The sequence below is a fragment of the Penaeus chinensis genome, chromosome 17, assembly GCF_019202785.1.
Source record: "Penaeus chinensis breed Huanghai No. 1 chromosome 17, ASM1920278v2, whole genome shotgun sequence".
NCBI lineage: Eukaryota > Metazoa > Arthropoda > Malacostraca > Decapoda > Penaeidae > Penaeus > Penaeus chinensis.
This window is the reverse complement of record NC_061835.1, coordinates 22697313-22712312: the sequence shown is the minus strand read 5'-3', so window position 1 is coordinate 22712312 and position 15000 is coordinate 22697313. Positions and strand designations below refer to the sequence as shown.

Below are 15000 nucleotides of genomic sequence, written 5' to 3'. Positions count from 1 at the left end.
AAGCGAAGAGAGGAGGTAAGAAAGGTGAATAAAAGAGGACAAAACACGGAGAATTGGAGTAAAGCGAAGATAGGAGGTAGGAAGGGTGAATAAAAGAGGTAAAATAAAGATTCTGTAATAATAATCATAATAAGAAAACGAACAGTTACCACAAACCTTTATTTGTTCAAATATTTTCAACCAATGCCATACTGTTTTGCGACACGCATGAATCATACACAGAGTACTAAATTAAGCAGGTGCGAATTCCAGACATTGGTGACGAGATGTATCCTAGCAGTGCATCACAGGCAGAATTTCTGACATATATATATATATATATATATATATATATATATATTATATATATCACATTTTCTCTCTCTCTCTCTCTATCTCTCTCTCTCTCTCTCTCTCTCTCTCTCTCTCTCTCTCTCTCTCTCTCTCTCTCTCTCTCTCCCTCTCTCTCTCTCTCTCTTTCTCTCTATCTCTCTCTCTCTCTCTCTCTCTCTCTCTCTCTTTCTCTCTCTGTGCTGTGTGGTGCAGCGGTAGCGTTCTCGTCTAGCAATCTTGCTGACCTGCGTTCGAATCCCTCGCCGCCAGTGGATGGTAACCCCGGCCATTTCCTTGCACACAGGGGATAGTTTAGAAGCAAAATGAAACAGACAGTATGTCACACCAAGAATATCCATTATTACAAATGGAATCAAAACTAAACTTTAAACTTTAAAACTCTCTCTCTCGTCAATTTCTATATCTTATGACTTTCTTTCTCTGTTTCCTTTTTATTCATCTTTATTACTTCCTATCTTCGCTTCTCTCCCTTCTATTTTTTCTCATTATTTTATCTTTTGACCTTTTCTGCCTTCGCTTATTCATACAATCTCTTCTCTTCAATTCTCTCCCCTCTAATCTCTCTCTCGATCTATTTTATTTCCTTCATTCACCTTTCCTGCATTTCCTGTTTCCTATTCTACCTCCTTTATTCACCTTTCCTATCTCCTCTCCTCGCTTTTCTCCTCTTCTCTATCTTTTGTCCTATTCGACCTAATTTATTCAAATTTCGTACTTCCCTCTCTTCGCTTTTGTCTAATTCTCTATATTTTCTCCTATTTTCCCTCATTTATTCATCCTTCGTAACCCCCCCCCCCCCATTTCTACACTTCTCTATCTTCTTCTCCTATTTTAACTAATTCATTCAAATTTCCTACCTCCTCTCTTCGCTTTTCTCCACTTCTCTATCTTCTTCTCCTTTTTACCTAATTTATTCACCCTTCCTACCTCCTCTCTTCGCTTTTCTCCACTTCTCTATCTTCTTCTCCTATTTTACCTAATTTATTCATCCTTCGTACCCTCTCTTCGCCTTTGTCCCTCCCAATCCGGCTCACACTGTTCATGACAGCTGTACCATTGTTCCAAGTGTTATCTCTCAGCCTTTGTGGTGGCACTTCTTGGGTCCGGGTGGGAGGAGGAGGAGGAAGAGGAAGAGGAGGAGGAGGAGGAGGAGGAGGAAAAGGAGGAGGAGGCGGAGGAAAAAGAGGAGGAGGAGGAGGAGGAAAAGGGGGAGGAGGAGGAAAAAGAGGAAGAGAGGAGGAGGAGGAGGAGGAGGAGGAAAAGGATGATGATGATGATGATGAGGAAAAGGAGGAGAAGGAGGAAAAAGAGGAGGAGGGGGAGGAAGAGGAAAATAAGGAGGAGGAGGAAAAGGAGGAATTAAGAGGAGGAGGAGGAGGAGGAGGAAAAGAGGAGGGGGAGGAAAAGAAGGAGGAGAGGAGGAAGAAGAAGAAGAGGAGGAGGAAAAGGAGGAGGAGGAGATGGTGAAGAATGAGGAGGAGAAAGAGAAGGTGGATTAAGAGGAGGAAGAGGAGGAGGAGGAGGAGGAGGAGGAGGAGGAAGAGGAGGAGAAGGAGAAGGAGAAGAAGAAGAAGAAGAAGCAGAAGAAGAAGAAGAAGAAGAAGAAGAAGAAGAAGAGAAAAAACAACAGACGAAGAAACAGAAGAAAATAATAAGATTAAGAATAAGAATAAGAAAAAAGAAGAAACAGAAGAAGGATGGAAAATAAGAGAATAGGGGAAGAAATACAAGGAGACAGACATTGAAAAAAAGAAGAATAAAAGGAAGAAAAACTCAACTGATAACAATTGCAAGTGTCAGACTGAGATTGATCACCGAAGACCCGATGTTGCAAAAGATTTATGGCGGTGAAGAAGAAGAAAAAAGAGAAGGAGGGGGAGAGGAAGAAGAAGAGGAAGAAGAAGTAAAAGGACGATGAGGAAGAGGTGGAGGAAGTGAAGAAGAAGAAGGAGGAGGAGGAGTAAGTAGAGGAAAAAGAAGCAAAGGAGAAGAAGGAGGAAGAGGAGTGGGAGGAGGAGGAGGAGGAGGAGGAGGAGGAGGAGGAGGAGGAGGAGGAGGAGGAGGAGGAGGAGGAGGAGGAGGAAGAGGAGGAGAAGGAGGAGGAGGAGAAGGAGGAGGAGGAGGAGGAGGAAGAGGACGAGGAGGAGGAGGAGGAGGAGGAGGAGGAGGAGGAGGAGGAGGAGGAGGAAGAGGAGGAGAAGGAGGAGGAGGAGAAGGAGGAGGAGGAGGAGGAGGAAGAGGACGAGGAGGAGGAGGAGGAGAAGGAGGAGGAGGAGGAAGAGGAAGATAAAGGAGGATGAATATGAGAAGGATGAGGAGGAGGAGGAGGAGGAGGAGGAGGAGGAAAAGGTGGAGGAGGAGGAGGAGGAAGAGGAGGAAGGATATTGATATTCATAATACTCATGTGTGTAACTATTTCCAGCCTTTTTGTACGTAGCTATCATTGGTAGTGGAGTATAGGATATAAAAGGGATAATTTCATCTGAGAAAGGCTGAGGAAGTGGCAAGCTGTCATCTCGAACTGGCACTAAAGAAAAAAAAAAAAAAAAAAAAATCATGAGAAATAATTCCATCTATATTTGAATATATGTTGTTAAAAAAAAAAAAAAAAAAAATTGGATGAAGAAAATATTGAAACAAGCAAATTTATAATTCAGAACTTACAAGGAGAAGGGGTGAGGGGGAAGGAAGAAGAGGAGGAAGAGGAAGAAGAAGAGGAAGAGTAGGAGCAGCAGCAGCACCAACAGGAGGAGGAGGAAGAAGAAAGAGAAAAAGAAGAATAGGAGAGGGCAGATAAATAAGAAAAGAAGACAAAAAGCACAAAAAGCAGAAGAAGCAATATAACAAAGAGACAGTGAATCACAACCCCCCCCCCCCCCCCCCCCCCCAAAAAAAAAAAAAGAACAAGGAAAGACAGAATGACATGAAATATGTAAATTAGATCTCTTCCCTTTCTCCCAGTCACCCTTTTCTTCTGGCAATGGAAAATGCTCCGAGAGGACAATAATACACTTGAAACAGCGAAACACGGATTCCAGAATACGTTGCCAGTTGCTAATATTTCAAGCGAGTTCAAATAAGTAAACTAAATGAAGAGAGGAGGGAGGAGAGGTGAATAAAGGAGTGGAAAGGGTCAAGGGATATAAAGGATATGAGGATGAGTGGGAGGAAGAGGAAGAGGAAGAGAAAGAGAGAGAGAGAGAGAGAGAGAGAGAGAGAGAGAGAGAGAGAGAGAGAGAGAGAGAGAGAGAGAGAGAATGAGAGAGAGAGAGAGAGAGTCAAAGTCAAAGTCAAAACATTTTATTCCATTAAATTACAATGGTTATTCTTTACATAAATATATTTATATTTACATTTGAATATTTAAGAAGTGTTCTTTTAATTTCATTTTAAAATTACAGAAGTTGTTAATGCCTCTTAAATTATCTGGTAGCATGTTCCATAACTTGGGTCCACGTATTTCCATTTGTCGTGCCCCTGTATTGGTATTCGATCTCTTGACAAAAAGGGAATTTACTTGGCGTGTCTGGACACCTGATGTGTTCCCTACGGTTTGCAAGGCCATTAACCAATTCGGATAATTCCCATGAATAAGTTTGTAAATAAATAAACATGTGTCATAGCTGCATTTAGAGTGAACTTTTAACCATTTTAATTTTTTGATATGTGGGGTGATGTGATCAAGTTTACTGATATTACCAAGTGCTACTCTGGCAGCAAAATGTTGTAATTTTTGCACTTTTTGCATCTGGGTTTTGTTAGTCGAACCCCAGATGTTTGAACAATAGTTAATTATGCTTAGAGCTAGAGTTTGTACAACCAAGATTCTAGTTTCAGTAGTGATCTGATTTCGTATGTGATTAAGATATAACAGGGTACCCACTACTTTCCTGTGTATTTTGTCAACGTGTGGTTCAAATGTCATGAATCTGTCTATTTGTACTCCTAGATTCTTCACTGAAGTGCTCGGTTTGATAGAGCAGCCTTCAAATTCTATGGTTGTGTCACTGGGAATTTTAGCAATGTTTTGCCGACAACCTATGAATATACATTGAGTTTTATGTGGATTTAGTTTAAGGCCATTAGTGTCAAAATATAGTTTTGTTTGTGTTAGAGTATCTTGTGCGTTTCTTATTAATGTATTTAAGTTGTTTACTGAATCACTATGAAGAAACTGTGAATCATCGGCGTACTGCACTAGAAGGCAGTTATGGGCTATTGTTGATAAATCATTTATGAAAATTGTAAATAGGATCGGGCCTAAAATAGATCCTTGCGGAACACCAAAAGGTACTTCTTGATTTGATGACATACTATAATTGATTCTTACCGATTGGGTCCATGTATATAAATAGCTTGTAAACCAAAAGGAATCAATTTTATGATTTACTAATTTGTTAAGGAGAATTTCATGGTTAACACTATCAAAAGCCTTAGAAAGGTGTGAGTAAATTTACCTGATTTTTGTCAATGTTATTATAAATCTCATCAGTGATTTGCAGTAAAGCTGTTTCAGTTGATAACCTATTTCTAAAACCATGTTGTGTTTTAGATAATAAGTTCTTTGCCTCCAGGAAATTCGTCAGTTGATTTGCTACAATTTTTTTCAAGAATTTTGGATAATATAGGGAGTATAGTAATAGGGCGATAATTATTGACATCGTCTATATCCCCCGACTTGAAAATTGGTGTTACTATACCATGTTTACAAAGCGATGGAAAGACACCAGTGACCAGAGAGGTGTTAATAATGACCGTCAAATAATGTAGAGAGAGAGAGAGAGAGAGAAAGAGAGAGAAGAGAGAGAGAGAGAGAGAGAGAGAGAGAGAGAGAGAGAGAGAGAGAGAGAGAGAGAGAGAGAGAGAGAGAGAGAGAGGAGGGAGGGAGAAAGAGAGAGAAAGAGAGAGAAAGAGGGGAGGGATTGAGAAAGAGAGAGAAAGAGAGAGAAAGAGGGGAGAAAGAGAGATATAGAGAAGGGAGGGGAAAAGAGAGATAGAGAGAAGGAAGAGAGAAAGAGAGATAGAGAGAAGGGAGGAAGGGAAACAAGAGAGAGAGAAGAGAAGAGAAGAAAAGAAAAGAAAAGAAAAGAAAAGAAAAGAAAAGAAAAGAAAAGAAAAGAAAAGAAAAGAAAAGAAAAGAAAAGAAAAGAAAAGGAAAGAAGGAAAGGAAAGAAAAGAAAAGAGAAGAAAGAGAAGAGAAAGAAAAGGATGAAACCAAGGTAAAATCCCGCTTAGTTTCATTTGTTTGTTTAATTCCGGACGTAGCTTAGAACAATTTGATGTTGATTTCGAAATCGGTCTTTACCTTTCTATTTCTATTTACCTGCTCGTCTCTTCTCTTTCCGTTTCCCGTTTTCTTCAACTTTCTTTATGTTTCTATTTCCTTCTATTTTTTTTAATTTTTCGAATTTTCTTGTCCTTGTCTTTCGTTCAGTTTTTGTTTCTGTTTTTTTTTTTTTTGTATTTGTCTTTCTCTTTCTCTCTCTCAATCTCTCCCTTTCTTTCTTTTCTTTCTATCTCTCTCTTTCACTCTTTCTCTTTCTCTTTCTTTCTCTCTCCTTCTCTCTGTTTCTGTTTTTTTTTCCGTCTCTGTCTCTCTCTCTCTACATCTCCCTCTCTCTCCCCCCCCTCTACCTTCCTCTCTCTCTCTCTCTCTCTCTCTCTCTCTCTCTCTCTCTCTCTCTCTCTCTCTCTCTCTCCTTCCCTCTCTCTCACTTTCTTTCTCTCTCTCCCTCCCTTGCTTTCATTCTCTTCCCCCTTTTCTCGCTCTCAAAGAAGAACAAGAAAAAAAAAACATTAAAAAAAAAAAAACAGCTGTAGGAGTTTAAAATACGTTGAGGTTATCTGGACAAGACATTTTTCCCAGAGAGAGAAATCGGAAAGAAATCCATTTTAAATAATAAAACAAAAATCACGGTACGTAAAAAAATAAAGATCGTGGAAGAGAGAGAGAGAGAGAGAGAGAGAGAGAGAGAGAGAGAGAGAGAGAGAGAGAGAGAGAGAGAGAGAGAGAGAGAGAGAGAGAGAGAGACACAGAAAGACAGAGAGAGAGCACCCGCGTGATTTGTTCCATACGTGTCATTGGAAACTATTGCCTGTCCCTCTCAAAGGATTCAATCTAATAGGAGGTAAGGGGTTATCATCACAGACTCCCACTCCTTATGCTGCATTTAGAACTCTTCGTCCAACAGATTCGACGAGATGAACAAGATCACAATAACATTTGTACGTAAACAATGACAGCTGCAGTCAACCATAAGATATTGGTAGGTAAGTTTATGACCTTTTATTGTTGTTATCAACGGGTATTTTTTTTTGTAAGTCGCAGTTTATTTACCTATGTACACACCTAGTCACAAAGACTATGCAGCGTGTGAAATAAAATAGTGATAAAATAGTGAATATTTAATTTCAAGCTGGTCAACGAAAGCCCGGGAGGATTTCGAACACGTTGTATTGACAAGTTGTCTGGACGAGCAAGACAAGGAGTTTCGAACGCAGCCGTACTGCACGTGACAGTACCAATCTTGTGTTATTACTGAACAGATTGAAAAGATTGTATCTCATGGGGTTTGCAATATAAATCTTTGTAAGGACCATACACCGAGGATTCAACAACATGGCTAACGTATTTTTCTGTGGGATATATAAGGATAGATTAAAGATTTTATAAGGATAGTTTTCCAAACGCTTGATTTCCCCCATAATGCACCGCGCCATACACCCGTGACGTCACAGCTGTTAACAAAAACATCAAGTACAAGAGCGACTAACAAGTGATTTTCTTTACATTTCTTACTGCGAACGATAAGGTGTGCTTTGTTCGGATGCAGTAAACCTTCATTTCCAAAGACAAAGTTCGAATTTCATTCAGTATAAAAGTTAAATGTTGATTTAAAAGATTCAAAACTTCACCGTTGATAAAACTAACTATGAAGTCTAAATCGATACTTTGAAATATAATTATTTAATTTGTGTATCTATTTATATGGAATTCAGTATATGATGTGATTCAGTAATGATAAATATCATCATTATTAGCACTAATTAGTAATGAAGATAAAACAAGGATAATAATGATAGAACAAATACAAAACAAAACGAAAAAGTTATTATTGCAAGAAAAATGAAAAATGACGATCATAATAATAATAATAATAATAATAATAATAATAATAAAATAATGCAACAACAACTACGAACAATAAAAAAAAAAATAATTATAATGGCGATGCTGATAATGAGGTTAGAACGATGATGATAAGAAGAAAGAGAATAATAATAATTAAAAGAAAACACATTGTATGCTGTGCCTTAGTCATTAGCACAGTCGTTAAAAGAATAATAATTACCTAGTAATTATACAATTAGTAAGGCAGCATACAGGAAGTGTAACAAAGAGAATCTTGAAAAAGGAAACTAAGCTCTTGTTAAAAATATTACGTTTTAACTGCTTAAAAATCACCAATGTTTTCATTAGCAAAACATAATAATGTTTTCATTGAATAAAATTTTATTAACGCTTTCATTAGCTAAAAATTATTAACATTTTTATTTATTAAAATTCATTAACGTTTTCATGAGTTTTCAAAAAGTTATTAATGTTTTTTATTGACTAAATTTTATTAACGTTTTCATCAACTTGAATTTACAAACGCTTTAATTTACAAAAAAAAAAAAAAAAAAAAAAAAAAAAAATCATACACATTTCCATTAACTAAAATCCATTTCCATTAACTAAAATCTAAAAAAAAAAAAAAAATCATTCACATTTCCATTAACTAAAATCCAAAAAAAAAAAAAAAAAAAAAAATACACATTTCCATTAACTAAAATCCAATACAGTTTTATAAACGTTTTCATTACACATATAAGCTTTGGAAGGTGATAATGATGTAAAGTCTAACTACAGCAACTGAGATAACAATGTTAATAATCATAGCGGAAATTACGAGCATATGAAAGAAGAATTATATATATTTTTTAATTTCTGGGATCTCCGCTTTTTTCAGGCGTTAACTAGTAACATTAAAAGAAATATGACGACGAAGACGACGGTAATAATGATGATAACGATGATAAATGAATAATAATAACATAATAAATACTACTTCGTTAAGGGTTTATCAGGGGTTGGGCGTCTCATGGTGTCTGGCAACCCATAGAAAGAGAACTGCGGACTGATTACTGACATTCAGGCTAATTTGGACTAACTAAACACGTGTCTTCATGGTTAATGGCTAAGTAACACCGTGCAAGTCAGCACTCTGAGTAAAATATGTTTGGGCAAGACCTGTGTTGCCCTTTGGGCGATTTTTCCGCTAAATGTAGCGAATTTGAATCTAGCGGGAAAATATCTGAGAGTGACAAGCGAATTTTATTAAGGATTAGCCTATAATTGGTGGATTTTTTTTAGGTCGGCTTTGCGGATTTTGAAAAATGTAGTCAGCAACACTACGTAATGCATAGATGCTAATATGATCTTTATATCATCGCTTAGAAAAAATGTTTTCGACCCATATTTACAAGCTGATATCAATATAATTGACTGCATTACTTAAAGTTTGGCAAAAATGCGTCACAGTGAAAAAAAAATTATACTGCAATTATACACAAATAGATCTTATATAATAAACATAATGACAACATTCCTCCGTGCTTACATATATATACATATATATATATATATTTATATATATTATATATAAATTTACTTAAAGAAAAGTCTAATTTTCCAGTAAACTCCTGTGTATTTGTTTTCTTCTTCAGACTTACATGTCTTCAGAAACTTTCGAAGTTTTGAAATAAAAGGTCGATATAAAAACTAAAATAAGGAATCTGTATTAATAATGATAATAATAACCTTATAATTGAAGGAATCAAGAATAGAGAATTCTTACTCTCTCTCTCGTATTGTACTTTATTTATTTCTTTATTTAGCTGTCTATCTATCTATCTATTTATCTGTCTATCTATCTTTTCAAGTGAAGGCATACAAGAAGAAATCCTTTAAGGAAAGCTTTTTCTACAAAAAAAGAAAAAACATAATTCTTAGAACACTGATATGTTTTATGATTACTAAAGATAATAATTATTGTAATAATGATAATAACAGTGATAATAATAATAATATTATTATTAATGATAACAGTAATAAAATAATGAATGGAATTATAATAATAAAAATAATGATAATAGTAATATTGACAGAAGTAATAATTGTGACAAAATAATAATAGTGACAATAATAATGATAAAAGTATGAATGATAATAATGATAATGATGATAATAATGGTAATAGTATTGATAATGATAATCATAATGCTGATAATAATAATCAAATAGTATTGATATTGATAATGATTATTAATGATTTAAAATTATAATAAAACTATCAACAAGCTAGTAATAATAATAATTATGATAATAATAATGATAAAAATAGTAATGATGAGGATGATAATGAGGATAATAGTAACAATAATTGTAATAATGATAATAATAATGATAATAATGATAATGATATTGATAACAATAATAATAATGATAATAATGATATTATTATCGTAATAATTATTACTATTATTACTATTATTATTATCATTATTATTATTATTATCATTATTATTATTATTATTAATGAAAATCATGATGTTAGTAATAGTAAGTATAATAAAAATGATAACAAAAATAATACTAATGATAACAATAAAAATGATAAAAATAAAAGCAATAATAGTAATTCTCTTTCTCCTCCTCTAACTTTACGGAAATATTTTTATCTTTTCTCTCGTTGCGAGCAAACTTCATGTATAAAACAGTTTTCAAATACAGATATTCCAAAACTATTTTATTGGCTTGAAATTCCTTTCGAGAAGGGGAGGGAAAAGCGAAAAAAAAAAAAAAAAATATTGCGTGTTTTCGAAAATCTCACAGTATATCATGTTTTCGAGAATTTTTTTAAGGGGACGTGTCTGTTACTAGATTTTTTATTAATTTATTTATATCTTTAAAATTTCGTTATAATTTACTGAAGGTTTAGAATGTCTTAGAATCTGATACTAAAACCTAGAAATGAACAGAAAACAAGGAAAAAAACCACAAAAAAACCCACAAAGGATATTAGTATTATAACAGAAGAGAGAGAGAGGGATGGGAGAAAGATAAAAAGGGATAGATATAGATCAATAGAAACACCCACAGCGTTCAAACGAGATTTTTTGAAATGAGACAACGGTTTCGAAATGTATATATACATATACATAAACATATACATATATAAAACACCAAACATAAATATATATGTGTGTGTGTGTCTGTGTATGTGTTTGTGTGTGTGTTTGTGTGTCTATATGTGTGTATTTGTTTTCGTGTATGTGTGTGAGGGGGGAGGTGTTTACTGTGTGCTGTGTATTTTTTTTCTTATCTTTTATACCCGAATTTCGCCTGGGCCATCCAGAGATTTCTTCGTTTATGTTTCCATATTATAGTTATATAAGACAAAAGGTGTCAATTAGCGTTCTTATTTTAATGAAGTAATATGGTGAAATGAAACAAAACTGATTATCTTATTGATGGAATAGAGGAAGCATTGCCCTTAATCCACCCAAGAAGGCAGAAGGATAGATAGACAATAGCCAGACAGACAGACAAATAAGTAGATAGATAGACAGAAAGAGAGGGAGATAAAAAAAAATAGTTATAGTTAATATTTATTTTTTATCAGTTCTATTTTAATATAAATCCCGAACAAGATGCTTTCTAATTGGTATTTATGTTATAATCAATATCAGTTAGTTACACCACAATCTATTAAATAATCGCGCTAAATAGTTTTCTAATAGTTTTTGAGTTCACATATGTGATCTTCATTGGGCTATTATGCAATGTTGTATAATTGCATAATAGCCCAATGAAGATCGCCTATGTGAACTGATAATAACAATTGTCTTTATCAGTATACTATCACTTTTATTATTATTATTACTGCCATATTATCATTGTAATGACTATAATAACAAGAATGATGATAATGGTATGATAATAGTGATAATAATAATAATAATGACAATGATAATTATAATGATTGATGATAATGATTAATGATGATGATTAATGATGATTGATAATGATAATGATAATGATGATAATAATGATAAAAAATAACAAGGATAACAACAGCAACAACAATAACAATAATTATAATAATAATAATGATAATAATAAAACAAAAGCAACAATAATGATAATCAAAACAAAAGTGATGATGATGTTAATGATAATATTGATTATGATAATAATAATAGTAATAGTAATAGTAATAATAATAATGATAATATAATGATACTACTACTACTTCTAATTATTATTATTTCTATAATAATAGTAATAATAATAACAATGATAATAATAATAACAATAATGATAATAATAAGAATGATAATAACAATAATGATAATGATAATGATAATAATAATATTAATAAAAGTAATAATAATACTAATAATAAAATAGATAATAATAACAATAAAAATAATATTAACAATAATAATAATAAAAATAATGATAATAATAATAATAATTATAATAATAACAATAATAATGATGATAATAATAATAATGATAATAATAATAATAATAATGAAAATAATTCTAATGATAATGATAACAATAATGATAAAAATAATAATGATAATAATAATGATAATGATAATAATAATGATAATGATAATAATAACGATAACGATAACAGTAATGATAATGAAAATGATGATAATAATAACAATAATTATAATGAAAATATCATTATTAATATTATAATTATCGTTATTATCACTATTATTATCATTATTATTATCATTATTATCGATATTGTTATAATTATTATCATTATTATTATTATCATTATTACTACTACTGTCACTTTTATCATAAATGATAATTATGAAAAAAAATAAGATAGCAGCAATAATATTATGATCGTTTGTGTTTGTGTATGAGTGTGTGTATGTGTGTGTGTGAAATATAAAAGAAAATACGACACTTGCCAGTTTACTTTCTCTCACTTCCTTGTATGTATGTATGTATGTACACACACACACACACACACATATATATATACATACATATATCTGGGTGCACTTTCCGATACAGACGTTGGCAACCATGGTTCTCCACAAAGCCCTATCCTTAGCAGCCAGCAGCAACTCGATTTTACCTAAATTAAGACGCTTGCTAAGGCTACTGATGTAAGTTAGCCTTGGTCTTCCTCTACTGCTCTTTCCTTCAACTTTTCCTGTAAGCACCACATTATCTAGCTTCTATTTGCGCATAACATGTCCCAAAAAAATCAACTGTCTCTGTCTGATGGTTATCATTATACTTCTTTCAGATTTTGCTCTTTTCAAGACTTATTCGTTTGACACATGTTCTGTCCAGGATATTCTTAACTTGTGGAAACATATCTCCGCAGCCTTCAATTTATTTTCCATTGTTGGCGAAATAGTCCAGCGTTCACTTCCATAGAGAAGGATAGAGTGCACGTAGCATTCGAGCAGCTTGTTCTTTATCTGCGCAGTCATTTTCCTATCTTTTAATACATTTCCTAGTTTTTGAAAGGAATCCTTTGCCATGGAAATTCTTCTCTTTATCTCCGTATCCCATTTACCATCTGATGTTATCATGCTTCCTAAATAATCAAACTTTTCTACTTGCTTTATTCTGTCTTGTCCCAACTTAACTTCGCACTTTGGCGTTTCTTTTTCTTTTCTAATCACCATGCATTCTGTTTTCTTAACAATTTATGTCAAACCTCTTTCTTCGCTTTCTGTTTTAACTGCATCCAGTAGTTCTTGAAGTTTATCTTCTGATTCTGCAGTCAGTGCTGTGTCGTCTGCATATCTGATGTTAATTAAGCTGTAACCTCCTACTATTACTCCCCTGATGTTACTAATCTCTCTTAGGATGTTTTCACTGTAGAGGTTAAATAAGTCTGGTGAGAAGACGCATCCTTGTCTCACCTCTCTTTGAATGTTGGTAAACTTACTGACCTCCCGATCTATTCTGACTGCTGCGGACTCCTCCCAGTAGAGGTTATGAATCAGTCTCATGTCCTTTCCATCCATATCCAGTTGTTGTAACATGTTCATCAGATCTACATGTCTAACTTTGTTAAATGCCTTTGTGTAGTCTATAAACATAGAACTTCCTCTGCATTTCGATTGAAAATTGTATTTCTTGTACCAGCATCTTCTACAAAACCATATTACTCATTTATTTCAGGTTTTCTACATCGCCTTGCTCTTTGCATTAAGACACGTAGTATAACCTTCATGACATGACTCATGAGGCTGATTGAAACTCACATTCAATGGCACCGGGTTTCTTGGGTAGTGCTATGAATACAGATTTTAAAAGTATATCCGGAATTTCACCAGTGTCATATATGATATTTGCAATAGTTGTTAAACGTTGAATACCAAAATCTTCCAGTGCATCTATCATTTCAACAACAATCTCATCCGGGCTTGCAGCCTTGTTCATTTTCATATTTTTTAAACTGCAGATCTTATTTTTGCTTCCAGTATTTTTGGACCTTCCGTGTTTTTATGTATCTCAGGTTTTGTCCTTTGTTATCTTTAAAAAAGATCTTTGAAATATTCTGTTCCAAGATTGCTGCTTTTTCCATTAAAATACTCCTTCTCTAAATTTTATGCATCCGCAGATGATTGAACTTTCTCTCCTCTAATGGTCTTTATTTTCTTGTATATATTTATTGGTTCCAAGTATATCTTTTGTTCTATCTCTGAGCACATATTGTCTAGCCACTTCTCTTTTCACTTCTTTATATGCGTTGTATGGTTTTGTGCAAATGGTTGTATTCTACGCGGTCGCTTTTAGCCTTCTGTCTATTACCCATTAGATTCAGATTATTTCTTGGGTCATCTATTTGCCTTTTGCTGTCTTGCTTTTCTTTGGAATCATCTTTTTTGGTGTTTCTGTCAGAGAAACATTAAAAGCTTCCCATATAGGCTGACCTTCACCTTCTAAGAACTCAAAACGGTTTTTGACAGCCACTGCATTTTCTCTTCTGATGTTTATATTATTTTGAAGTTGGATATAATTTAAACGCAGTTCCATTTTTTTTCTTCAATTTTCGCATTTTTACCTTTAATTTACAAATAACTTGCACATGACCGCTTCCACAATCAGCACCTGGATAGCTCTTTGACTGCTTTACTGCATTACTATATCTACAAATTGTGATGTAATCAATTTGGTTTCGGGTATTATCATCTGGGCTCTTCCATGTCCATCGGCGTCCTGGATGATGATAAAACCAAGTGTTCGTTATAAGCTGCTCATTTGCTTTACACCAGTCGGCCAGCTTGTTGCCCCTTTCATTTCGTAATCCTAGACCATGCTCACCAACAGCAAAACCCTCTCGTTGTTGACCAACTTTTGCATTATAGTCTCCCATGATAATAACAATATCTTGTGAGGCGTATTGCTCTTTTGCTTTGTCTATTTCTTCATAGAACTGGTCAATTTCTTCTTCTGTACTAAGAGATGTTGGGGTATATCTCTGCACAATAGAAATGTTGGTATCCTTTCCTTTCAATTTCACAAGCTGAACTGTTTCTGGAAATGCCCCAAAAACAAGCAGA

At 33.8% G+C, this 15000-nt stretch overlaps 1 protein-coding gene across 1 annotated transcript in view; it reads right to left on the bottom strand.

The window, feature by feature from the left end:
* Positions 1–14278: 14278 nt before the first annotated feature.
* LOC125034106 (craniofacial development protein 2-like) overlaps positions 14279–15000 on the bottom strand; it is a 1212-nt gene continuing 490 nt past the window's right edge. The window contains exons 2-3 of the mRNA XM_047625746.1: positions 14524–14974; positions 14279–14423 (exon numbers count right to left, since the gene is read on the bottom strand). Of these exons, the coding sequence (XP_047481702.1) occupies positions 14279–14423; positions 14524–14974 (596 nt within the window). The remainder of the gene's footprint in view (positions 14424–14523; positions 14975–15000) is intronic.